General features: G+C 36.4%; 1 protein-coding gene across 3 annotated transcripts in view; it reads left to right on the plus strand.

Annotated features, from left to right (window-relative positions):
* NAA35 (N-alpha-acetyltransferase 35, NatC auxiliary subunit) overlaps positions 1-27,053 on the plus strand; it is a 97,184-nt gene that overhangs the window by 2,325 nt on the left and 67,806 nt on the right. For all 3 annotated transcript variants that reach the window (XR_004350250.1, XM_032634141.1, XM_032634143.1), the window contains exons 3-6: positions 4,085-4,118; positions 9,682-9,796; positions 10,867-10,941; positions 13,235-13,402. Coding sequence is in view for 2 of the 3 variants with exons in the window: in XM_032634141.1 (XP_032490032.1) it covers positions 4,085-4,118; positions 9,682-9,796; positions 10,867-10,941; positions 13,235-13,402 (392 nt within the window). In the remaining variant the exon portion in view is untranslated. The remainder of the gene's footprint in view (positions 1-4,084; positions 4,119-9,681; positions 9,797-10,866; positions 10,942-13,234; positions 13,403-27,053) is intronic.

Here is a 27,053-nt window from a genome sequence, read left to right on the forward strand (position 1 = left end):
CCCGTGTCCCCTGCATCGGCAGGCGGACTCTCAGCCACTGTGCCACCAGGGAAGCCCCTGCTGTAATGTTTTTAATTTCTAAGATTTTTTCCCTCTGAATGTTTCTTTTTTTTAATAAAAGTAGAGTGTTTTTGTTTCAGGGTTGCACTATTTTTTCTAAGAATAATAATAGTTCTTTTGAAATCTTGTTTCCCAACTTAGCGTCTTTCCTCCAACTTGCCTTTTTTAGTTTGTTTTCTTTGGTTTCTATCTTTCGTGTTAGGGGATTACTTCAGATATCTAAGGATCCTTTGTTGCCTGTTGAAGGTGGGGGGAGGCTGCCAAAAAGCCAGCTGGAAGCTCGGAATTTTTGAGCAGGACTCCTCTGCTATGAACGCCAGTATCAGGTGATCTGACTTGGCTTTTGTGTTGGAGAGCCTCTGGTGTCAGTTATTTAGCTCCTTCCTCTTGGAAAGATTATATTCTGTAGAGAAAAATTTATCTAATCTCCTGCTTGAGGTTGAAGATTTGACTGTTTGCCTGTGATTTAACAGTTAAGTGGGGGAAGAGGTCTGGAATTTTTACATATTCACTTAATGCCCCCTCTTTCCAGTACTGAATCCTACCCTTCAAATAACCTTCTGTCCCTGGAGATTTTTTGGTTTGCCCTTTTAAGCCTTCAGTATTATCCAGGGTGAGGGAGGGGTAGTTATCTTGTTCTGTAAATTAGGGCAGTGCTCTGGGCTGTCTAATGGCTCAGTTCTCTATATTTTAGCCCATCTTTATATCCTCACTTTCAGAGGTAAGTGGTAAATCGGGTTGGTTTTGGCTTTCTCCACTGCTGGTTTTATTTTTCTTGGGTTTGCTAGGAAACGTCTTTCTGTTTCCAAGTTTCCCTAATTTTGTTGTATTATTTCTGCACCAATTTTTCCTCTTCCTTTAGGTTCATAGCTTTCTTTAAAAAAAAAAAATTTTTTTTTTCCTTTAATTGTTTAAATGAGATTTCAGGAGGGAGTTAAAGGTTGTTGCATGTGTTCAGTTGGCCACCTTTACCCAGGGGTAAACTTTAATTCATCTGTTTAATTATCACTGTACAACGGTACTGGATTCCAGCTATATTATAGATTCAGTAGGGTCTTCATAGCGACCCTAGCAGTGAACTTAACCATGATTTACAATGTTATGTGTAGAAATATATTCAAAGATCTGTAACACCAGTTTTCAAATTATCTTCTCATTTATAAGAGGGTAAAATGTATTTGCGTTGTCAAATAGTTACATGTTTTTCTCATCCCGTTAGATTACTTTTCTTCAGGGGAATGATCGTATGCTTCAAGTGCTTAGCACTGCTGCAAACCCGAACTCCAGCTACAAGTTATAGTTCATTGTTCATTTCCAAGGCAAAAGGGAGGATGTCCTAAGGAACTTTAACAGAATCATCTAGTACAGGCCTTCATTTTACAGATGATAAAATCTGGGCCCAGAGTGATCGACTTGCTTCTAGGTCTGTGGAGTGTTAAGTGAAGCTATTTGATACCCAAATCTACCCTAAGTATATGGTAAATTATTACAGCAGTTCTCAACTTTTTGGTATTAGAACCCCATTATACTCTTAAAAATACCCTCTTATGCTTTTAAAAAGTATTGTTTATGTGTATTATATGTATATTGATGTTTACGGTATTAGAATTTAAAACAAATTTTAAAAATACTTGTTCATTTGAAAATGGTAATAAACCCATTGCATGTCAACATAACATTTTTAAAATGAAAAATGTATTTTCCAAAACAAAGAACAACTTTGAAGAGTGGCATTGTTTTATACTTTTGAAAATCTCTTTGATGTCGGCATAATAGAGGACACCTGAATTCCCTATCTGCTTCTGTGTTCAGTCTGTTGCCACATGTCATTTTGGTAGAAGTATAGGAAGTATATCAGGCCTCACCAAATGTGTAGTTAAAAGATGGTGGAACCTTTTCAGGTAATTGTGGATATTCTTTGCTACTATACCAAAACTTGGCAGGTGGTAATTTCTTAAAGATTAAGATTGCAGTGTGGAATCTGAAAGCATATCAGTGGACCTTTCATGCTGTGTTACATAAAGTATATTGGTCTGTCTAGAACATTGAAGGGATCTTTTATCCATGCCTAATTTTGTAACATGCATTGCTATTTGCAAAATATTGGTTTAGTGAGTTAAGCACATTTTCCAAGTGTTGACACACTTCATTATTCAGTATTAAAAAGCACATTTGTTAATATCACCACAGTATCCTCAGGAAAGCCTTTTTAAGTATTGGGACACTGTCAAGTTCACAGTGGCAGCTAACATGCTTTCCAAAATTCCGATTTTTCCTTGAAAGCTCAAATTTTATCACTGGCAATAAACCTTGTCAGTTATTTTCCTAAAGTGACAAACTCATTTATTTTCAAGAAAATGCCATATTGTCAAGTCTGAATAACTATAATTTGTCACTGTTCTTTCAAGTAAAAGTGGCGTTTCATGATAGTTGTGCAAGAGCTTTTCCTTGAGACGGTCTCTTACTTTGGTAAGCAGAGGAAGTGTTTATGTACACTTCCATTTGTCAAATAGAATATTAAAAAGATGTATTCAAAGATTGAAATTTAATTAGGTATATCAGGACCAGCCCTAGGATGAAGTGAGTGAGGCAATTAGGGTACAAAATTTAAGAAGGCACTACTTGAAAGTGCCTTCTTAAATTTTGCAACCTACATGCCTTACTTGCACTCTGGTCCTGGCCCTGAGATTAATAATTTTTTCTGTTCCATCGAGGACTTCTTAAGTGAAAGTGCATGGAAGTGAAGAATACACTGTTTAGCTTGGGGCCACTGTCTTGATTTGTGCTGAAGATAGAGTTTTGCCCTTTTCCTCTTTACACCATTGCTTTTGCATCATCATTGTAAATGTCAACACAATGAAAAAAAGTTTAGTATTATTTACAAAATGTATTAGTATTATTTTAGTATTATAACAAAATGACTTTAACATCACAGGCTCCTGGGTTCTCAAACCATCTTTGAGAACCACTGTATGTTCTATTATGCTTCATTACAGTATTTTGATAAATGCTTCTCATTGATTTATCTGTTTTGGTACATGGAACTTTAAAAAATGAATGTCATTTAACTTATTAGCTAGGGAGATTAGTAATATTCTGAGAACTGCTTCTTTATATCTTCCACAGGAGTTGACCATCAACATTTAAGCTACTTTACTTGCACATTGAAATCATCTGGAGTACTTTAAAACCACTCTGGGTCCCACTCCTAGAATTTGATTGGTTTGGGGTGCTGATTGGACATTGGGGTTTTCAAAAGCTCCCCAATTGATACTGATACGCAGCCAAGGTTGAGAACTGCTGCTTTATGGAGGATTAACACTCTTTTGATCAGCTGTTTATGCAAGTGTTTTCTACATTATTTAAATAAAATGTAATAAAAAAATAGTTTCAACACTGTTCCTGGGACAAAAGGAGATTAGATTATGGTGCCAAGTAGTTTAAAAACAACTTGAGAGGGCTTCCCTGGTGGCGCAGTGGTTGAGAGTCCACCTGCTGATGCAGGGGACACGGGTTCGTGCCCCGGTCCGGGAAGATCCCACATGCCGCGCAGAGGCTGGGCCTGTGAGCCACGGCCGCTGAGCCTGCGCATCCGGAGCCTGTGCTCTGCAATGGGAGAGGCCACAACAGTGAGAGGCCCGCGTACCACAAAAAAAAAAAAAAAAAAAAAAACAACTTGAGAAATAGCATACAGTTCTGTGAAAAAGTTTACTTAGGGAGAAATGTATTAGTGGTTTTTTAAAAATGGGCCTGATAATTCTGGTTGTATTATTGTAGCCTGTGATGGGTCACTTGTTAATTCTCAGAAGTTCAATTTATAGTTAGTGTTTAAATATTCACTGTGTAGAAGACATTATATTAGTAATTGAGTAGAAATAATATGACCATTTCTTAGAAAATGAAGTTTAAAGGACTGCAAGCACATTTTTCAGGTGCTAATATTTTGTTTCATTTTTTTCTTAGAATTAACAGTTAAATATAAATATGGTATTATTCAAAAGATTTTTCTCTTTGTTTCTTTTAGAATTAAAGTTGGGAGAACTGCTTCATGATAAGCTGTAAGTATTTGTGTCCTTTGAAATAGTGCAGTGTAATATTTCCATCTATTTTGTCTCCTGTGCAGTAGTATTCCTTGAAGTCTGAGTAATTTTACATTTCAAAGCTGTAAGAATAACACTGACTATATATTTTTAACCTTGGTCAGCTGTTTTGGGGCAGCTGACCTTAGTCGTGATAGGAAGTGGTTGTACCTAGTGAAACTGTGACTTATGGTCATTCCTTGAAGGTAGGTATACAGGATGTGGAATTTCTTGAGAAAAGGTATTGGTTGCATGTTGTATGTGATATGCTGGTTGATGACCAGAGGTAGGTGATTAAATGCCTAGATGAAAGTAGATTGAGAATCCCTAGAAAGGTAAATGAAAGGAAATTCTTGATTATATTTATATTCCCATAGATAGCCTCAGTTCCTATACTGCTGTGGCCAGACTCAATTTTCAAGGTTGGGAGTATGAAATTTTAAATTAGTAAGTAGACAAGATTGGACGTTTGTTAGGGGAAGTAGAAACTTGAAATTTAGTTCTTCTCAGACTTTAGTGACATCAGAATCATCAGAAGGGGTTTAAAATACAGATTCCTGGAACCCACCCCCAGAGTTCCTTATTTAGTAGGTCTAGTGTGGGGTCACAGAAGTTGAATTTCTCAAGTTCTCAGGTGAGATTGATGCTGCTGATCTAGGGACCACACTTTGAGAACCACTGTAGGTCATCATTTTGATGTCACAGGCAATGATAGGAAGGGTATAATGAAATCAAACCATAAGCTAATGCAGGAAAGAATGTGGCTCCTGACTATGGAATAACATTTGAGAGAGGGCCGCTAGAGGGACATAGCCCTCTTCATTTCCCCAAGGTTTTAGACACTGAGTCCAGGGATCATGATTGCCAGCAGCCTACACTGGCCATCTATTAAATTTGTATCCTTTTAATCCATATCTTCTTTAACTGTCATTTTTTTTCCCCCTAGCATGTACGATGTTCTAGCCTTCTGTGTCATTTACTTATCTTTATTGTTTGTTTCCTTCCACTAGAACGTAAGCCCCATGAGACAGGCAAATTTGTTTTGCTCACTCATGTATCTCAAGTGCCTAGAACAGTGCCTAGCACATAAGCAGGCACTCAGTATTTGTTGAATGCGTGGAATAGCTAACTTACTGCTACTCTGGTTCCTATAGCAATTTTACTAGTGAAGCAAATACCTTATTTTTTTTTAAATTTTTTTATTGGAGTATAACTGCTTTACATTGTTGTGTTAGTTTCTGCTGTACAGTGAAGTACAATGTATCAGCTATATGTATACTTATATCCCCTCCCTCTTGAGCCTCTCTCCCACCCCCCACCCCACCTTTCCAGGTCATCACAGAGTACCGAGCTGAGCTTCCTGTGCTTTATAGCATGTTCCTGCTAGCTATTTTATGCATGGTAGTGTATATACGTCAATCCTAATCTCCCAATTTGTCCCACCCTTCTCTTCCCTGCCGCCTGTGTCCACGTGTCCATTCTGTACATATGTGTCTCTGTTCCTGCCTTGCAAATAGGTTCACCTGTACCATTTTTCTAGATTCCACATATATGCATTAATATACGGTATTTGTTTTTCTCTTTCTGCCTTACTTCACTCTGTGTGACAGACTCTAGGTCCATCCACATCTCTACAAATGACCCAATTTCGTTCCTTTTTATGACTGAGTAATATTCCATTGTATATATGTACCACATCTTCTTTATCCATTCATCTGTTGTTGGACATTTAGGTTGTTTCCACATCCTGGCTATTGTAAATACTGCTGCAGTGAACATTGGGGTACATGTGTCCTTTTGAATGGTTTTCTCAGGGTATATGCCGAGTAGTGGGATTGCTGGGTCATATGGTAGACTTTATTGATCTAGGGTTTTAATTGTGCCATTAACAACTTTTCTTTAGTTGTTTTCATATAAGTAATAAACGGATACTTTGTTTTTAACAAATTTAAACATTAGGGATGAAGCAGAACTTCTCATGACACCATCTCTGCAACACAATCTCTGTTCTTTGCTTGGAGATAGTCATTGTTATAAGTCATCAGATTGTTACATGTCCTTGACCTATAAAAATATATATTCTTATATACGTGAATGAAATCTGTAAAACTAGTTAACTGTAAGTGGGGATATATAGTACAGTATTCAGCTTTGCCATTCTTTATGTAAGGGACTTGAGCATCTGTGGAGGCTCCTGGAGCTAACCCCCTGTGGATAGCGAGGGTTGACTGTGTGTATTCTGCAAATTCCCCACCCCCCACTTTCAGTATATCTTGGAGATCTTTCCATGTTAACTCCACCTTGTTCATTTTAACTGCTGCTTTTTATTTTATAAAATGACTGTGCCATAATTTGTTCTATGGTATCCCTATTGATGGACATTCAGATGGCAACATATTTTGGTAACGTGGGAAAATTGAAAACATTTAATTTATACAAGCCTCTTTATACATATACATGTGCAAATGAATTTTAGAAGCCTAGAAATCAAATGATTGGATTTTAATGGATTCAGCCAAATTTTTTCCCTCACAAGAGTCTTTATCAGTTTACACTAACACCAACAGCATATGAGAGTACAAATTAAAAAAAAAGGGCTTCCCTGGTGGTGCAGTGGTTGAGAGTCCGCCTGCCGATGCAGGGGACACGGGTTCGTGCCCTGGTCCGGGAAGATCCTACATGCCGCGGAGCGGCTAGGCCCGTGAGCCATGGCCGCTGAGCCTGCGCGTCGGGAGAGGCCACAACAGTGAGAGGCCCGCGTACCGCAAAAAACAAGAAAAACAAAACCAAACCAAAACAAAAGTTTCCTTACTCCCCCCAACCCCTGCCAAAAACCAGCATCATTTTGTTTTGCATTACTTGATTACATTAGAATTTGAATAGCTTTTTACTTTTTTATTAATAGTTTATATTTTCTCTTCTGTTAATTATCCATTCATGTCCTTTGCCTACTTTTCTTTGGATTATTTGCCTTTTCCTATTTGTATGAGTTAGTTATATATTCTGGATATTAACTTTTCAAAATTACCTATATTAAAAATATTTCCCCTAGATAATTGTCAGTGTTTTAACTGACTGGTTTATTGCTACATATAAATTTTTAATATTTTACACAGTTGGAGTTACCGACTTTTTTGTTTGTGGCTTTGTAAATTATTAAAAGAGTTTGTTTGCTTATTTTAGGTTTAGAACTTAGATCTGCCTGGGGTTTGTTTTATTAAATTGCGTAAATCAAAGATTTCACTTTTTCAGGATGGTTAGCCATTTGTCTTAATAGTATTTATTGACTAATACACGGTTTTTCCACTAATTTGAAATTCCACCTTTATCTTATGTACTTCCTACAAAAACATGGCTTTGGATTGTTTTTTCTTCATCTGTGTGTGCTAGAATGCTTTTAATTATTACAGGTTTATAGTATCTTTGATATTTGGTGAATCCCTGTTCTTTTATTGAAAAGGTTCTTTTCCATTTTTGCATATTTTCTCTTTCGGCTTGACAAGCTCATTGAAAAATACCATTTGGGTTTTGATTCACAACATTGCATCAGATTTATAGATGAGAGTTTTCTTCAGTATGCTCATATTGTCAGAGTATCTTAAATTGAAGCATTAAGAGGTTTGATGGATTTCAGGGAGTGTCTCCTTAAAGCTCTTCTTTTTTTTTTTTAATTGAATTATAGTTGATTTACAATGTCGTGTTAATTTCTGCTGTACAGCAAAATGATTGTTATACATATGTATATATATTTTTTATGTCTCCTTTTCCATTATGTTCATCATAGGACATCGAATATAGTTCTCTGTGCTATACAGTAGGACCTTGTTGTTTATTCTCTATATAATAGTTTACATCTGCTAACCCCAACCTCCCACTGCATCCTTCCCCCAACCCCCTCCCCCTTGACAACCACAAGTGTGTTCTCTATGTCCATGAGTCTGTTTCTGTTTCGTAGATAGGTTCATTTGTGTCATATTTTAGATTCCACATATAAGTGATATCATACGGTTTTTGTCTTTTTCTGTCTGACTTCACTTAGTATAGTAATGTCTAGGTCCATCCATGTTGCTGCAAATGGCATTATTTCATTCTTTTTTTATGGATGAGTAGTATTCCATTTTATTTATGTACCACACCTTCTTTACCCATTCATCTGTCAGTGGACTTTTAGGCTGTTTCCGTGTCTTGGCTGTTGTGTAATAGTGCTGCTGTGAACATAGGGGTACGTGTATCTTTTTGAATTAAAGTTTTGTCTGTATATGCCCAGGAGTGGGATTGTTGGATCATGTGGTAATTCTATTTTTAGTTTTCTCAGGAACCTCCATACTCTTTTCCATAGTGGCTGTACCAACTTACATTCCCACCAACAGTGCAGGAGGGTTCCGTTCTCTCCACATTGTCTCTGGCATTTGTTATTTGTAGAGTTTTTAATGATGGGCATTCTGAGCAGTGTGAGGTGGTACCTCATTGTGGTTTTGATTTGCATTTCTTTAATAATTAGAGATGTTGAGCATCTTTTCATGTGCCTGCTGGCCATTTGTATTTCTTCTTTGGAGAAACGTCTGTGTAGGTCTTCTGCCCATTTTTCAATTGGGTTGTTTTTTGTTGCTTTTGTTGAATTGTATGAGCTGTTTATGTATTTTGGAAATTAAGCCCTTGTTGGTTGCATCATTTACAAATATTTTCTCCCATTCTGTAGGTTGTCTTTTCATTTTGTTTATGGTTTCTTTTGCTGTGCAAAAGCTTCTAAGTTTGATTAGGTCCGATTTGTTTATTTTTCTTGATGTCTTACTGCTGCTGCTTTTCTGAGAGAAATGATTTAATGTAACAAGGTAGATGCCTTTTTTTTCCTGGTAATCTAATGGCTTAGACTAAGCAAAATAGGAAGTCAGTAGCTTGATGGACAGTCACTTTCTTTTAGGCTTTTCGTTTCTCATATCTCAAAGATATACTAACTAATCAGTCCACACTACATCACAACTATCTGCTTCTGTGGCTAATAAGCCACAAACACCAGACCATCAGAATTTCTGGATTTTATTTTTTTCTTATGTAATTGCCAAAACTTTGGGCATTATAGATGGTAACATGCCAGGTTTTTAGACTTTCAAGATGTAAAGAAAATGAAAAAAATCTAAAAGTTACATTTGATAATGATTATTCCAAACATAACTTTCTAAGTGTTAAATAGTTAGAGAAAATTATTTAAAGAAGGCAAAATGAAATCCATTGTAGATCAGTTGATCTCTTTTTTTTCAAAAACTTCTAACTTTTTGAAGGAAGAACTAAAACAACTTTGGTTTTAATTCTTTTCTTGCCTCATAGTACATGTAAAATAATTTGAGTGACAAGTACATGGAAGAATTTTTATGTTAAAGGAAGATTATCTAATTGAAGTAGAAGTGATAGCAAGTTGGAAAGACCAAATACATAAAATAGGGTAGTTATTTAAAGTACTGTAATAACTTTTGTACCATTGTAGGAATCTGGGTAAGCTTATTAGTTCATAAACAATTTGTAGAGTCAATTTTTTTGTTTGCAGATTTGGTCTTTTTGAAGCTATGTCTGCCATTGAAATGATGGATCCCAAGATGGATGCTGGCATGATTGGAAACCAAGTTAATCGAAAAGTTCTCAATTTTGAACAAGCTATCAAGGTAGTCACCATTGTGCCGTTTGTGTTTTCTTTTATTGTTTGTTATTCATATGTTAAAACATTTTGATTAATAATGGAAATTAAACTTAGTATGTTAAAGTGTAATTTTCTTAAATGTCTCTCAGGTATGTAAACAAGCGTTGGTTATCTTTCTCTTTCCATTGAAATTTGTATTGTTTAATGTCTCCATTAAAAGCTTGCTCTAAATTTGTGTCTGTGCACACTTTTTAAGTTAATTTTTGAAAGGATTTGAGTATGTATTCACATACCTGGGTAATTGGCTTAGGGATTAAATTTTATGTATTAATATATTAAGTAAAATGCTTGTGGTAGTGAACTAGATGTTTAACTCAATGAGAATTGATTTAGAAGTTCATTCATAGTTGCCTCAGTTTAATTTTTGCATATTTTGTGAAGAAAGATTTGCTAAGTAAGTGGATAGTGTTTAAAAAAATTATGAGTATAGTTAGTATAGTTAGTTTAAGGGAAATGTTTAAAACTTTTTTTTTCTTTGTAAGTAGTTTTATTTTCTTTGTGAGTAGTTTCAGTTTATTAAAATGCTTCATACTTATTAATGTTTAAAACTAATTTGAACTGTGCTTTCAAAATGCTTGTTGGTTTGACTCTATTTTTTTTTTTTTCTGGCGGTACGTGGGCCTCTCACTGTTGTGGCCTCTCCCGTTGAGGAGCACAGGCTCCAGACGCGCAGGCCCAGCGGCCATGGCTCACAGGCCCAGCCGCTCTGTGGCATGTGGGATCTTCCCGGACCGGGGCACGAACCCATGTCCCCTGCATCAGCAGGCAGACTCTCAACCACTGAGCCACCAGGGAAGCCCTGACTCTCTTTTTTTATAAAGGCCTTTATTCTGTTTCAAATTCGAGAGGCTTTGATTTTTCATATTGAAGACCCATTAAGATACATTATTTTTAAGAATACAGAGTTTATTTGGCACCTTAGTTTTATCAGATGATGAGATAGTTTCCTTAGAATTGATATTTTAAAATATTTATTGTACGTAGTAGCCATACATATTTTTAAAACTTATATGTCATATTTCTCCTTCTTTTTAGGATGGCACCATTAAAATTAAAGACCTCACCTTGCCTGAATTGATAGGGATAATGGATACATGTTTTTGCTGTTTGGTAAGAGTTAAGATAACATGTTGGTTAATTTAAAAACTGTGACTTACTTGAATTTCAGTTTGAAAGTATATACAACAACATTGAATATGAAATATATGTAATGCTTGGTCTAGTAAGATGTACATAAGATTAGCAGGCCAAGTTATGCTGTAGGAAATAGCATTTTATCTTTTCATCTGGGTGGTTTTAGGTTCTCATTTTCTGGAAGGATATTTTCTTTCCAAGGAAGATAATAATATATAGGCATTATCCAGAGTACCCTTTTTATTCTCAAGCTACCCAGGGAAACAAATCTGAAATTGGGAGATTCCATTAATAAGCATGAAATTAAACCAAAGAGAATTTTGGATTGGCTTTGGATAAGTTTTTTTCCTAATCTAAGGTATATTGAAGTAAACTGACCATTTTCTACTATGAAGAAAATTTTTTAGTGATTTATATATATATGCTGAATAGGTTGTCTTCCCTGGATCATGTGGTTTAATTGTGGGAAAATTCTCATTTGTACAGCCCTTTTTTCTGCCCCCTTCTTTCTGGCTGTCCCTTTCTTTTTTAAACTTGATATTAAATCATTGTCCTTAGAAATAATATAAAATTTCTTCATTTGTGCATCTAATGAAATACTCATTGATTGCCAGTGTGTATGAAATACTTCTGTTATGTATTTTTTGTGTGTATTTTTCACTTAGGTCTTTTTTTAAAAAAATAAATTTATTTATTTATTTTTGGTTGCATTGGGTCTTCGTTACTGCGTGTGGGCTTTCTCTGGTTATGGCGAGCAGGGGCTATTCTTCATTGCAGTGCATGGTCTTCTCATCGTAGTGGCTTCTCTTGTTGCGGAGGACGGGCTCTAGGCGTGTGGGCGTCAGTAGTTGTGGCATGTGTGCTCAGTAGTTGTGGCTCGCAGGCTCTAGAGGGCAGGCTCAGTAGTTGTGGCTCACGGGCTCTAGAGGGCAGGCTCAGTAGTTGTGACACATGGGCTTAGTTGCTCCACAGCATGTGGGATCTTCCCGGACCAGGGCTTGAACCCGTGTCCCCTGCATTGGCAGGCGAATTCTTAACCACTGTGCTACCAGGGAAGTCCCTCACTTAGGTCTTACATCAGCTCTGCGAGCTATCTGGTACCACTCTTATCTATTTGCCTAGGGTTACTTTGCTAGTAGGGAGCATAACCAGAATCCTGATCCTGATTCTTCTTCCTCCAAAGCTGTCTGTTTCTCTCAGAGATGTTTTTATTACTCTTTAGCCATTTACTGTCCTAGTGGAATAGGATAAAAGGAGGCAAGGAGGAGAATTTTTGTCAAAGTTGAGGAACTATTCTATGAGACTCGGGGCTGTATCTAAGTTTGAACTTGAATAGGCAGATGGTTTTCAGTCTGGAAAGTCTTCTGCACACTAGTAACGCAAAATACATATCTTAATTAGAGCAGTTTTCATGTGCTTTTCTCATTTTGTAATGTAGCATTTTTTTTTTTGCTCTATTGCAGAATTCTTGGACTTAGTGTAAGTTATAACTAAATAAACTTGGACAAATTATTTACACTCTCTGACTATTTCTTTATATGTAAGATGAGAAAAATACCGCCTTCCTCAAAGTGTTAGGAAAAAATGAGATAAGATATATGAAAATACCTAGCATAGTACTTAGATGTCATGATTACTCAGTTTTGGCTGCTGTTCTTCTAGCTTCTAGCACATGGTACTTGCCTCATGGTAGTCACTCAAAATAGTGTTGCCTGATTATTTTTGTGTTTTAGAAAGATCCCTCTGAGTGGGGGTACTGAAGTAGAGGTGGGAGGAAGGGAAACAGTTGCATAGTTTCTTGTAGTAATCTAGGTGAGATGTGATGCACTTGACTGGGTTAGTAATAGTTGGGATGAAAAAGAAGAGTTGAATGAGTGGCTAAGAACTGGGTTAGCTATAAAGTTGTGAATTCCTTAATTTCACAGGTTTTTATTGACTGCTTTGTAGAACTGATAGCTTTTGGATGTGATGTAAGGAGGCCCTGTAATTTCATTAATCTCCGAATATTTGCAAACAATTATATAAAAGAATGCTTCCTATATCTATTACTTTAAGGTAATCATGTTTTTAATTCTTGAAAGACTTTAGTTAATGAAAGTGAATTCTAACTGTACTTTGTCTTTTCTGACCTTCCTTTTAATCATCTTTTAAATCTTGTGATTAATCATATTTATTTGGGCCTGTGGCTCTCTGGCCTTTGACTGTTGGATCAGACTTTTCAGACTCTGTGTATCACCTTAAACATGTGTGTTCCTTTATTTCTTTATAGATAACATGGTTAGAAGGCCATTCCTTGGCACAGACAGTATTTACGTGCCTTTACATTCATAATCCAGACTTTATAGAAGATCCTGCCATGAAAGCTTTTGCTCTGGGTATCTTGAAAATCTGTGACATTGCAAGGGAAAAAGTAAATAAAGCTGCTGTTTTTGAAGAGGTAAGATTTTGTAATACAAGAATTCCTGAAGCTCATTGACTACCTTATTCACTGTGAAGTATTTAAATGATTGTGTGATATGTATTTTTTTGTCAACATTTATAGTTAAAAATAGTTTTTTAAAGTAATATGCTGTTGATGTTTACAAACATATTGGCTAAAGCAATCCAGTTTTCTCCAAGAAAGGACCTTCATCTTAATGTGTGTTCCTTTTGTCAGTACCATTCATTGAATATCCGTAATGTACAGACGTACTTTATTTTGGATGTTGTGGGGATTCACAAAGAAAATAGAAGAGATAGCCTCATCCCTCAGGTCTCTTATAAATTATAACACAAGTTAATCTCAGTCTTTGGATAAGAGGGAGCTAAGGAAAACAAAGTTATGAAGAATAATTTAGAATATAAACGTTTTCTTCCACTTAGTAGTAAGTACCTCAGCCTGAGGAAGTGTTGTGCATTTTAGACATAGAAAGATTTTTTTCTCCTTATCATAAAAAAAAGATTTCAGATACTGATATTTTAAGGGGAGATGTGATAGCATTTGAAACTATTGATAAGTAATTATTTTTGTTTAATTCTTTCCTTTGTTGAAACTGGTTTTGTTTTTCACACTGTTACTGATACAGAATAAATATCTTAGGCTTCAGCAATCATTCAGTGTAAAGCTTTTCTAAATTTATATTATGTATATGAGAATAATGAAATATATGCCTAATGAGATTTTCACATTTGAATGTGTAGCTTATGAGTTGTTTTTGAAATACTGTGTCCTTCTTATACACTCATTGGTTATTTAGCTACATATTTGAATTGATAGGGATATCATTATGGAAAGTCTTATCCATTTGGATGGAATTTTTTAAAAGATTAGTTTGAGTTAAAAAGTGAGAAGAGTCATACAAATTATTTTAAGTACATTCTCAAAGTATACCCAAAAAGACATAAAAAATCAGTGGGACAGAAAAAGGATTTTTTTTACCAAATAGTACTGGAACAATTAGTTAGTACCCTTGAAAATTACTTCATCAGCATTTTACATCTGCCTTAGTCCATTTAGGCTGCCATAACAGCATACCATAGACTGGGTAGCTTATAAACAATAATTTATTTCCCATAGTCTGGAAGCTAAGAAGTGTAAGATCAAGGCAACAGCAGATTTGGTGCCTGGTGAGGGCCTGCTTCCTGGTTCATCTTTGCACTGTGGCCTCACTTGGCAGAAGGAGGGGTGGGGAGCTCTCTGGAGTCTCTTTTATAAGGACACTAATCCCATGTATGAGGGCCCCAGCCTCATGACCTGATCACCTCCTAAAAGCTCCATCTCCCAGTACCATCACATTGAAGGTTAGGTTTCAACATATAAAATCTGATGGGACACATTCAGTCTGTTTATTGCAGTTGATTGATATGTCTGAAGTCTCGATCTATAGGTTCCCCCTCTTTTTTATTTTTTTTTAAGCCTTGTGACTTTTTGTTAAACAACTCTGTGGGTTCCTCCCAAAGGCCTCACCTCCAAATAACTATCACATTGGGCATTAGAATTTCACATATGAATTTGGGAGTGGGGGGGAGACACAAACATTCAGTTTATAACAACATCAAAGTAAATTGTAGCTAGAAAAAATATTTCAGGTGTAAAAAGTTATTTAAAAATCGGAAGACAGTTTACGGAAATAAAATGACCATTAAACATAAGATGCTTAACCTCACTTTAGAAATGCAAATTAAAACTGTGAGATACCATGTTCTACCTGTAACAGGCACTCACATGCTCTGTGTGTGTGTGTGTGTGTGTGTGTGTGTGTGTGTGTGTGTAGGATATGAATAGTCATTGTTTCCCTCTTTTTAATCTTTAAAAAAAAGTTTATTTGGAAATATTTTCCAAATAATAGCAGTTACAGTAACTGCACAAAGAACACCCAGATTCACCTGCTATTAACCTATTATCTCATTTGTTTCTTCAGTTTTTCTCTCATGCATGTATGTATATATGTATTTTTTTCTGAATCATTGCAGAGTAAGTTGTGTACATTATGATCTTCTTCCCTGAGACACATCAGTATGCACCTTGTAAGGAAAACGGCACTCTCATACACAACTACAGCACAATTATCAACCTCAGTAAATCTATAATACCAGTCCATTACCCATGTTCCATTTCTATCAGTTGACTCAGTAATGTCCTTCTTATCTTTCCCTACGGTATGGGATCCAGTCTAGGATCATGTCCTTCATTTAGCTGCATATCTCTTTAGTGTCCTTTAATCTACAACAGTTCCTTATCCTTTTGTCTCTAATGACAGTGATATTTTTGGAAAATGCAGCCCTCTCCTACTTTCCCTTTTTTAATAGAATGTTCCTCACTTGGGGTTTGTCTGCTCTTTCTTCATGATTAGATTTGTATTATGCAGTCCTGGCTGGCATATGATGTGAGTGATGTTGTGTCCTTCTTATGGTATCACATCTGAGGCATACAGTGTCCATCTGCCCCTCAATGGTGATGTGATTTTATCACCCCATCAAGGTGTTTTCTGATTGCTATATGGTTACTTTAAAAAAATTTTTATTTTACTGAAGTATAGTTGATTTACATTGTTTTTGTTTTTGTTTTGCGGTACGCGGGCCTCTCACTGTTGTGGCCTCTCCCGTTGTGGAGCACAGGCTCCGGACACGCAGGCCCAGCGGCCATGGCCCACGGGCCCAGCTGCTCCGCGGCACGTGGGATCCTCCCGGACTGGGGCACGAACCTGTGTCCCCTGTATCGGCAGGTGGACTCTCAACCACTGCGCCACCAGGGAAGCCCGCAACTCTAGTTTTTTGAGGAACCTCCATACTGTTTTCCATAGTGGCGGTACCAGTTTACATTCCCATATGGTTACTATATCTAACCTTGCATACATAATAAGCAATCTATAGGGAAACACTTTAAGATCATATAAATATCCTGCTCATTAAAGTCTCTCCCTGTATATTTAGTATCCATTCATGGTACTTGCTTGGACTAATCTTGACTGTGTTGGCTGCAAAATGATGATTTTGAACTCTAGCACCTCCTCCACATTTATTAGTTAGGACAGGATTCCATTATAAGCAAGATTTGTACATTTTTTGATGGGAGTGTAAATTCATACAACTTTTTAAAAGAGCAGTTTAGTAATACCTGTGACTTAAAATGCATGTCTTGTTTCAGCAGTTTCACTTTTAGGAATTTAGCCTATAAATATATTTGTGCTTATCCCCAAAGGTCTACGTACAAGGACATTAATTGTACTAACTAAAGTCCATCAGTAGGAGACTCATTAAATGACACTACATTCATGCAGCCAAGTAAGTGCTGTGTAACCTTTACAAAGGAGGACGTAGGCTTACTTACACAGATGAGATTAGATCTCCAAATTAATGTAAAATAAGTCAGGTGTAGAAAAGCATGTGTAGCTTGCTACTGTTTTTTTCTTTTTTCTAAAGAGATAGGTAGTTAAATCTTCATACACAAGATAACTAGGGTATTTGAGGGTCAGGGTATATACTTGTTTTTACTATTGGAATTTTTATTATATGCGTGTATTACTTTCTTTTTAAATAAACTAAAAAAATTTTTTTTATGATAGAAGTAATCATCAAATTTCTATATAGTCTCTGGATGAAGGACTTACTAAGAGATGGGAGAAATCCTAAAGGAAAGGACTAATAGGAAGAAAACTGATAGAAAAAAGTCTTAGGAAAAATATAGACAACAAAATAATCAATTTTTATGTATTAAGGTCCCATTCAAATAAAGCATAACACTAAAACCCGAATGAATAAATGCACAATAAAATAAATAGCCCATTCATAGAGGAAGGTTATCAAATGGCCATAATATTTTAAAAATTTAGGTTCAGTGTAATCCAAGAAAAACAAAATAATAATCAGTTCACTTTTCATCTACAAAGTTTTTAAAATGAGAATATTCAATGTTGGTAAGGATGCAATATGTTGGCACATTTTTTTTTTTTTAATAGTGGGGGGTATGCATTAGCATAGCTGTTTTGGAAAACAGTTTAGCAGTGTATATATCAAGAGTCTTAAACATATTGACACCATTTAAACTACTTAGTTAAACTCTAGAACTCAGCCTTAAAGAAATTATTAGAAATGTGGACACTTTATGCTCAAATACATTAATCATTGTTTTTAATAGTGAAAATTGGTATCAATCAAAATGCCACCATTAGTGTTATGGTTGAAATAAATTATGGTTAATTTATTATACATAATTGATTACATGTAATGAATATATAGTGATGACAAAGTAATATCATGGAAAAAGGCATACTTTAAAAGATTAAGAAGGCAGCACACAATGTAATCAATTATGTAAAAATAAAGAAAACTGAAAAGAAACATAAAAGTTAGCTCCTAGGCTGGAAAGATGATATTTTTCCTGTTTTGCTAAACTTTTCAGATTTTCCAGATAAATTTGTCTCAGTTTTAATAATTAAAAAAAAAATTGATCTAGTAAAATCCTTAAGAGGCCTGGTGATGAATCAATAAGAGCGACTTAAATAATTTGCTTGTTTGAAATGGATGCTTCAGAAGTTCCTAAATGATTATGTATTTTGTCTCTGCTTTGTTTTTACTCCTGAACTGGAGACGTTTTCAGTTGCCTAAAGATGTTTCTTTCTCGATATCTTGCTCACGTGCAAATGGGAGCCACAGTTCCCCCATCAGGTGGCTTTTCCTCTTGGATTCTGTATCTTGTAAAATGGTGTCTTTAGTGTTATCTTTGATTACTTTTTTTTTTTTTTTTTTTTTTTTTTTTGCGGTACGCGGGCCTCTCACTGTTGTGGCCTCTCCCATTGCGGAGCACAGGCTCCGGACGCGCAGGCTCAGCGGCCATGGATCACGGGCCCAGCCGCTCCGCGGCATGTGGGATCTTCCTGGACCGGGGCACGAACCCGTGTCCCCTGCATCGGCAGGCGGACTCTCAACCACTGCGCCACCAGGGAAGCCCTGATTACTTTTTTTAACCTCCAACATCCAGATCCTTTCACCTTGCAAGTGTCTTGAATCTGGGCACTGTTTTTTCTTTCCTCTCATTGTTCCTGCTTTAGTTCATGCCTCTGTCAGCTTTAGGTTAGGCTCCTGTGAGAGTTTCTGAACTCTACTTTCTGGCCTAGTCTTTTCCCTCTAGTCCATTCTCCACTTGACCATCAGTTATCTTCTTAAAGATATCTTCTTAAAGATATCTGGTCATGTTCAGTTTTGCTATTTGAAAGTTTTCACTAGGGTGTGTATTTTAATAAAAGTAATAATACTTGTACATAGTATACAAAATCGAATAGCCCACAAGACTTACAATGAAAAAATTATAGTGCTCTGCTCTTTCCTTATCCATTCATAATAATATTCAATTCTTTTACCTTTTTCTACTATCTACTTCTGTGTTTCTGTATAATAGGCTTATATTCTAGTTTCTGGGTTTAAGGGTTTATCAGTTTTTAGCTATAGTATAGCAGCACATTTTTAGCATATGTTTAGCATTCATACATTACCTCCTCCTCACTTCAAATAGTAATTCACTTTGTGGTTAAATCATTCAATTCTAACATTATTGTGATTGTATATATATTAATGACAGGTGAGCCAGAGTAGTGTATGCTTTTTTTCCCTCATACAAATTTTTTTTTTCTTGAAGGTAATAACTGCCACTTCTTTTCGGTTTGCTTAGTTTTATGTGTACTTTTCCTTAATTCTTCCTTTCCCATTATTATTAAACACATCAGGTAATCCATATATTTCATCGTGTATATAAACATCTATATCTATATATATATATCAGGTAATTTATAATTTTTGTTTTGAAATGCTCTTGAAGTTCTTTGTTCTCTAGCTTCAGGCTGGGTCAGTTGCTTTCTAGGCCCACTGCACAGCTGTCATCCCAGGTTTCTCTGCACCATTCTCCTGGGAATTCCATTTCCCTCTCTTTTTGTTAGATCCCTAGTTACCTGCATCTCGTGCCTTTATTGTTCTTAGTTTATTACTTTGTGCAGTGTCTTCAGTTTCTTCGGGGAGACAGGGAGGGAATTTTTCTTTGAGACCTTGCATGTCTGAAAATGTCTTCCCTGCCCTCACACCTGATTGATAGTTTGGCTGTAATGGATTTCTAGGCTGGAAAATAAGCATTTTGAAGGCATTGTTCCACTGATTTGTAATCCCAGTGTTACCATCCTGATTCTTGATATGTGACTCATGTTTTCTCTTTAGAAGCATTTAGGATTTCTCTTTTTAATGACCATACCTTAGATTAGTCTTTGAAACCCCTTAATGATCTTTGAAGTTTAAAGCATCCCGTTCTTAGACCACCACCTCTGTTTCTAAATTACTTGTGTTCTGATTCCTAGAGTTCTTCACTCCTATTTGGACTTCAGTTTATTTATATCATTGCTTCATTGTTATTAACCTCTTGACCCTCTTTTCCAAATTTAAGTATCATCATCCTTTATTACAGTCATTCCCTTGCATATACTTTCAGCTCCCTTCCTCTCTTGCCTTGTTATACCTCAATTCTAGTTGAATCTAACCCTTTGCCTACCTGCACATCTCAGTGTGACTGGAAAAAAATGCATTTCCACTGATTGGTCCTACTACCATTTCATCACCAGTAACTGCATGTAGGCCCTCAGTGCTCCCTAGCAATCATTACATCTCCCTAGTTCATTCACTCCACTCCCCTCAAACTTCTAACACTTTGGCCATCCTCACTTGAAGCAAATGACCTGCCTTTCTATTGCACTGAATAAACGGAAGCAGTCTTCCCACCTACCTGCATATGTGACCTCTTTTCTGCTGCCCTTCTGTTACGTAGATGAACTTTCTCTGCTCCTAAGAGTGATCCCTTCTGCTTGCGCCTTAGATTCCATACTCAGTCTTATATTCAAAGACATTGGTCTACCAATTCTCACCTTTATCCCTTGCGTAATGAATTTGCTGCTCTACTGGATCATTCCTATCAGCATACAAACATGCTTTATTCATGTTACTCAATCTCAGAAATACCATTTCATGGCATAGTCTTGTCCTTCAGCTTCTGCCCATATCTCAGTTCTTCTTTTCAGCCAGTATCCTTAAGAGGTGTTCATACCCACTGTCTCTGGTTCTCTCCTCTTCTCTGTTGAATCCACTCCAGTCAGGCTTTGAACATGTGTTCCACCAAAATTGTGACATTATGGTCATCAGAGACCTCAGTGTTGCTAAACCCAGTGGTTAATGTTTGGTCTTAAACTCGACCTATCAGAAGATTTTGACATAGTTGATCACTCCATCTTTGAAACAAATTATTTTCTGGTTTCTCATCTCACTGGTTGTTCTTGTTTGTCATCTCATTCTCTAAACCAGCAATATCCAATAGGAATATAATGCAAGCCACATACATAATTTAAAATGTTCTAGTAACCATGGGTAAAGTTAATTTTAATAACATTTTATTTACTTAGCCCTATATATCTAAAATAATACTTCAATATATAATCAGTTTAAAAATATTAATGACCCTAGCTGCATAGGGTATCCTGTGTGGAGGATACCAATCCATAGTACTATCACATCTGTTTTTTATTTAGTATTACTACCCACTTCTATGGAAAGCTGGGCAAGACACTAATTGTAGGGTATTATCTGCCTGCCACTGGACCTTAGAAGTGGGGGAAGAGACAATTTACAAAACAGGAAATGCATATGGCTTACAAAATTGTGGGAAAAGAATTTTTTTAAACAACTCACTAATGATCCAAAAATGCATGTTAAAACTAGATATCATTTTTTTGGCCTGTGAAATAAATGGGTGTAAATTTGAGACAACCTGAAGCTTGCAACAGAGCAATAAAATGGACAGTTCTTTTTTTTTTTTTTTTAATCTTTATTTATTTATTTGGCTGTGCCGGGTCTTAGTTGTGGCACGCAGGATCTTTTAGTTGTGGCATGCGGGATCTAGTTCCCTGACCAGGGATCAAACCCGGGCCCCCTGCATTGGGAGCACGGAGTCTTAGCCACTGGACCACCAGGGAAGTCCCTAAAATGGATACTTCTTTTCACTGTTGGAGAGAGAATAAATTGGTCCAGATATTTTGGGGAAAAAATATTAATGAAATACTTTGAATTCTTTTTTTTCTACTGAATATTCTCAATCTGGTATGTATTTTACACTTACAGCATATCCCAGTTTGAACTAGTCTCATTTCAAGTGCTCGGTAGTTATGTGGCACACAGCTCTAAACATTGGTGTGACTCAGGCTTAGTCTTTACACTTCTTTATCCATACTCTTGATGATCTCATGCAGTTTCATATTTTTAAATTCTGTCTCTGCTAATGAGGCCAAATTTATATTCTTAACCTAGGCTTGTTCCCTAAATGTCATATTCATATATGCTGCTGCCTATTCCTACATTCTCACTAGGATGTCATACATAACATTTCCAAAATGAAGCTGCTGGTTTTCGCCTTGCTTCCAACTTCTTTCTTCTGTAGTCTTCTCAATCTTAGCAAATGGAACTCCATTCTTCTAGTTGCGCAGACCAAAAACCTGGGCATCATCCTTAACTCTTCTCTTTCTCCTGTACCCTGCATCTAAACCCTCAGAAAGTCCTTGGCAAACTACAGCCTGCAGACCAGCCCTGCTGCCTGTGTCTTTTATGGTCCTTGAGCTAAGAATATTTTCTTTCCTTTTAAATGGTTACATTTATATAGTTATATAAGTGCCTACTCAGTATTCTCTGTTTTGCCACTTGGTCTGCAAAGCATAAAATATATATAACCTGGCCCTTTAAGAAAAAATTTGCCTATCCTTAGTCTATACTATCTGTTTATTGATTTCATTAGCATACGCTGGACATTGTGGCAAGTGCTGGGAATAAAATGATAGGCATATCACTTTGCTGTGCACAGTGAGGATGGGAGTCTAAGAGCTCCTTTCTTAGACATCCAGCTTCTTATTCCTCTAGCCCTACATCTTTTTCTTTTTTTTTTTTAATTTATTTTATATTTGGCTGTGTTGGGTCTTTTCTGCTGCGCGCAGGCTTTCTCTAGTTGCAGCGAGCAGGGGCTACTTTTCAGTTGCTGTGTGCAGGCTTCTCATTGCAGTGGCTTCTCTTGTTGTCCAATTACTTGGTATCTTCCAAAAATTGCCTTATGTGTCTTGAATGTTGTCTTCCATTCTGTCTTCTTTGTTCTTTGGAATTCAAAATTTTCATTCCTTTACTGATGATTTCAAGAGGTGTAGTGGAAATACCACATTTAACCAAAAGTCCATTGTTTCTACTGCCTACATGATAAAATTCAAAACCCTTAGAGTATCTCTTTTTATCATCTGGCCCCAATTTTATTACTCATTTTTATTACTTCTTAATTTTTTATTGAGTTATATGGCATACGACATTGTATAAGTTTAAGCAGTATGGCATATTGATTTGATTCATTTATATTGCAAAATGATTGCCATAGTAGCCTTAGCTAACACCTCTATTGTGTTACATAATTGTCATTTCTTCTAGTGTTGGGAACAATTAAAATGGAGTCTCTTAGCAAGTTTAATGTTTATAATAGTTTTGTTGTCTGTAATCACTGTACTGTATATTAGGTTTCTAGGACTTACTAATCGACTAGTTGCAAGTCTGTACCCTTAAACAACATCTTCCCAATTCCCCCACCCCTAGCCCCTGGTAAACACCATTTTACTCTTTGCTTTTACGATTTTGGTTTTTTTAGATTCCACATATGAGAGAGATCATACAGTGTTTGTCTTTCTCTGTCTGACTTAGCATAATGTCCTCAGGGTCCATTAATGTTGCTGCAAATGGCAGAATTTCCTTTTTTTCTTATGGCTGCATATTATTCATTGTATAAATATACATATTCTTTATCCATTCATTCATTGATGGACACTTAGGTTGTTTCCATACCTTGGCTTTTGTGAATAATGCTGCAATAAACATTAGAGTGCATGTCTCTTTGGTTACCTGTTTTCATTTCCTTTGGATATACATATACCCATTAATGGGATTGCTGGATTGGATGGTAGTTCTAATTTTAATTTTTTGGGTAACCTCCATACTGTTCTCTGCAGTGATTGAACCAGTTTACAGTCCCACTAACTGTGCACAAGGGTTACTTTTTCTCCACATCCTAGCCAGCATTTGTTATCCCTTGCCTTTTTGATGATCACCATTCTTATGGGTGTGAGGTGATACTTCATTGTGGTATTTATTACAGGCGTACCTTGGAGATATTGTAGGTATGGTTCCAGGCCACCACAATAAAGCAAATATTGTGATAAAACGAGTCACACGAATTTTTTGGTTTCCTAGTGCATGTTAAAGTTATATTTACTATAGTGTAGTCTATTAAGTGAAACAGCATTATGTCTAAAAAAACAATGTACATACCTTAATTAAAAAATACCTTATTGGGGCTTCTCTGGTGGCGCAGTGGTTGAGAGTCCGCCTGCCGATGCAGGGGACACGGGTTCGTGCCCCGGTCCGGGAAGATCCCACATGCCGCGGAGCGGCTGGGCCCGTGAGCCATGGCCGCTGAGCCTGCGCGTCCGGAGCCTGTGATCCGCAACAGGAGAGGCCACAACAGTGAGAGGCCCGTGTACCGCAAACAAAAAAAAATACCTTATTGCTAAAAAATGCTAGCCATCATCTGACAATGCAGGGTTGCTACAAACCTTCAATTTGTTTTTTAAAAAATGCAGTATCTGCAAAGTGAAATAAAGTAAAATATAGTAAAATAAGGTATGCCTGTATACCTTTTTCTTCTCCCCTGGCATTTTATTCTTCAGCTGGTCCTGTATGTTATTCTCTTTCATTATCCCATGCTTGTGCACAGGATGTTGCTTCTGACCCCTTGGCCTTTTCTCTTCTCCTTACCCTTTTAGGGCAGAGTCTTACTTATCTTTAAACTTGTATCCCAATCTCCTGACTTCCCCAGACTTCAGTTTTGTTCTCTGTTGTTCTTTAGCATGTTCTTCTGTCATAGCTAGTGTCTGTGCATGCTGGTTTGCATAGAGCAGTCCTGCCTGACACCTTTTGTCCTGGTGTAATTATTATAGCGTTCCCTCTTACTCTTAGTATACCGCTTGAATATGCATGTGATGTTTGGAGGTACTGCTTCATTTTGTGAACATGAAGTGACAGATGTAAAAACCTAAAAGCTTAGGATAGTGGAGCCGAAAGAAAGATTACTTTCTAATATTCTGATGTTCATGTTATTTGGCATGCTGTAAATCTGTATCACTTAAGTCAGTGTAGTTGGATTTTTCTCTTACTGGCAGCTGAGCATATTTCTAATACAACAGTAAATAAATGAAACTATAAAAGTTCTTGGCTTGTCTGGCAAAGAGTAAACACTATTATCCATTTGATGTATATCTTTCCAAGTGTTTTTTATGTATGTACCCATGTGTATTTTACTTAACATGATGGAATTATGTAGACTGTTTGCAACTTGCATTTTCCCACAGAGTATAGAGAATAGATTTCTGCACATACCAGCACATGTAGGTAGATCTACCTCATTGTTTTTATTTGCATTGCATCGTGTTGAGAATACAGATTTTGAAGAACTATTTCTGGCATGAATCATCAAAGGATGCTCAAACTAGTAGACAAAAGTGTAATGAGACACAGGATTTGTACCTAGCCTCAATGTATCATCCCACAAGACATTTATTAATTACAAAAGGGAAAATGATAAGTTTACAGTGTAGACACTTAGTATCTTAGCCAAGTGGCCAGAGTTAACCACCAGTAATGGGATAAGTCAACACCATGTGTCTCCAGATTCAGTGATCTAAGAAGGACACAACATCACTTCTGTGGTATTCCGGTCAAATATCCTATCAAATATTAAATTGATTTGAATTTCGGAAAAACATAAGACAAACCCATATTGAGGGACATACACAAAATAACTTTGGCTTGTACTGTTATAAAATGTCAGGGCATGAAAGACAAGGACAAAAGAAATGTTCCAGGTTAAAGAGACGTCAGTTTCCTGATTTGATAATTGTATTGTGGTTTTGTAAGAGAATGATTTTTGTTTTTATAAAATCACACTGACATTTACAGATAAAGGGATATCATAGTCTGCAACCTAGTCTCAAAAGTTTCAGGGAAGAAAAATAGAGAATTATAATGTAAATGTGGTTTAATGTTATCATTTGGGTGAAGGCAACATGGGACTTCTCTTTACTATTTTTGTGATCTGAGTTTTTTTCAGAATAAAAATTAGAAAAGCCTCTGGGGAGTGAGACCACATAAGTTTGTGTTCTTACTCTGTCGCTTACTAGCTCTGTGGTTTTTCAGAATTTAAACTTCCTATGCCTCAGTTTCCTCATTTATAAAATGTAGTTTATAAAAGTACCCACCTTAGAGCATTATTGTGAGGATTAACAAATTAACAAGTAAAATGTTTAGAACAATGCCTGGCACCTGATAAGCACTTAATAACATTAGCTGCTATTAGTAGTTGTAGGAGCAGCAGCAGCAGTAGTATTCCACTGTATGTACAATAAATTACAAGCCACTTACTAATGGACATTTAAATTGTTTCAAGTCCTAATCTGAATTATCTGTGCTCATGTTTTACCCTTACTTGTACCCTTACTAGGTTACCCAGTATCTGGTCTGTGGTAGGTACTCAAATTTTAGTTGAATGAATCAGATTATTTTAGGAGCCCTTGAAATATTTATGCGAAGTATTTTATCTGTGAAATGAATGTTTAAAGCAGTAATAAATCACAACTAATACATTGTGACTATTAAGTTTTAGAAGCGATTGAAACAGTTTTACTTAATTAGAATATTAGTACAATCAAGATTACTGCTTTGGTGAAATCACATTCAATTCTGATATTGGGTGTTCTGTTACAGTTATGATTGTAAATATTTACTATTCTAAATTTCTTTGCAAGGCTGCATTGTTTTAAATGCTGTGTTTTATAGAATGCTAAATATCCCTTATAATTTTCTGCAGTTATATCTTGGTAGTATTGTAAAGATATTGTAGAGTACAAGTGAAGAACATGGGCTTTATCTGTCAAGACATCTTACTTCTGTCCCTGGATAATAAGCTCTATAATTGCAGTGATAGTATTTTACCATTGTATCCCTGGTGTGTAGCCTATACCAGCCATTATAGGGTGCTCAGAAAATGATTTGTCCATTGCTCAGAAATGGACAAAATTTTTTCCCTACTAATTACTCACCTCTAAAATCTTGATATCAAGCTGTCAAACTATATCAAAGGATATCAAACTATCCTTTGATCCATACCACTTACTTGGATTCCCCTATTCCTTCTGTCCTTTAGTGCCATAGAGACCTCCAGTTCATAGGTGCTGTCGCTTTAGTTTTCTCTGTTACTTTCCTCACGTTCTCATTTCCATGGCCCAGTTAGTGCTAAAATTGCTTTCGTGCACCCAAACAACAGAAGGCAGCTGGGGAAAATTCACATCTGTGTGTCTGTTCTCACTTTAATTTTAGGACTGCAAGTCTCAGATGGGCACTCAACACTAGAGACAATCCTATCCTACAACACTTCTGTAGCAAACTTGCTTTTCTAGTCTCTAAGGTAACTTTTCCCCATCTGTTACTTCTCAGACCTCCAGTGCCAA

Source organism: Phocoena sinus, chromosome 6, assembly GCF_008692025.1.
Source record: "Phocoena sinus isolate mPhoSin1 chromosome 6, mPhoSin1.pri, whole genome shotgun sequence".
Classification (NCBI taxonomy): Eukaryota; Metazoa; Chordata; class Mammalia; order Artiodactyla; family Phocoenidae; genus Phocoena; species Phocoena sinus.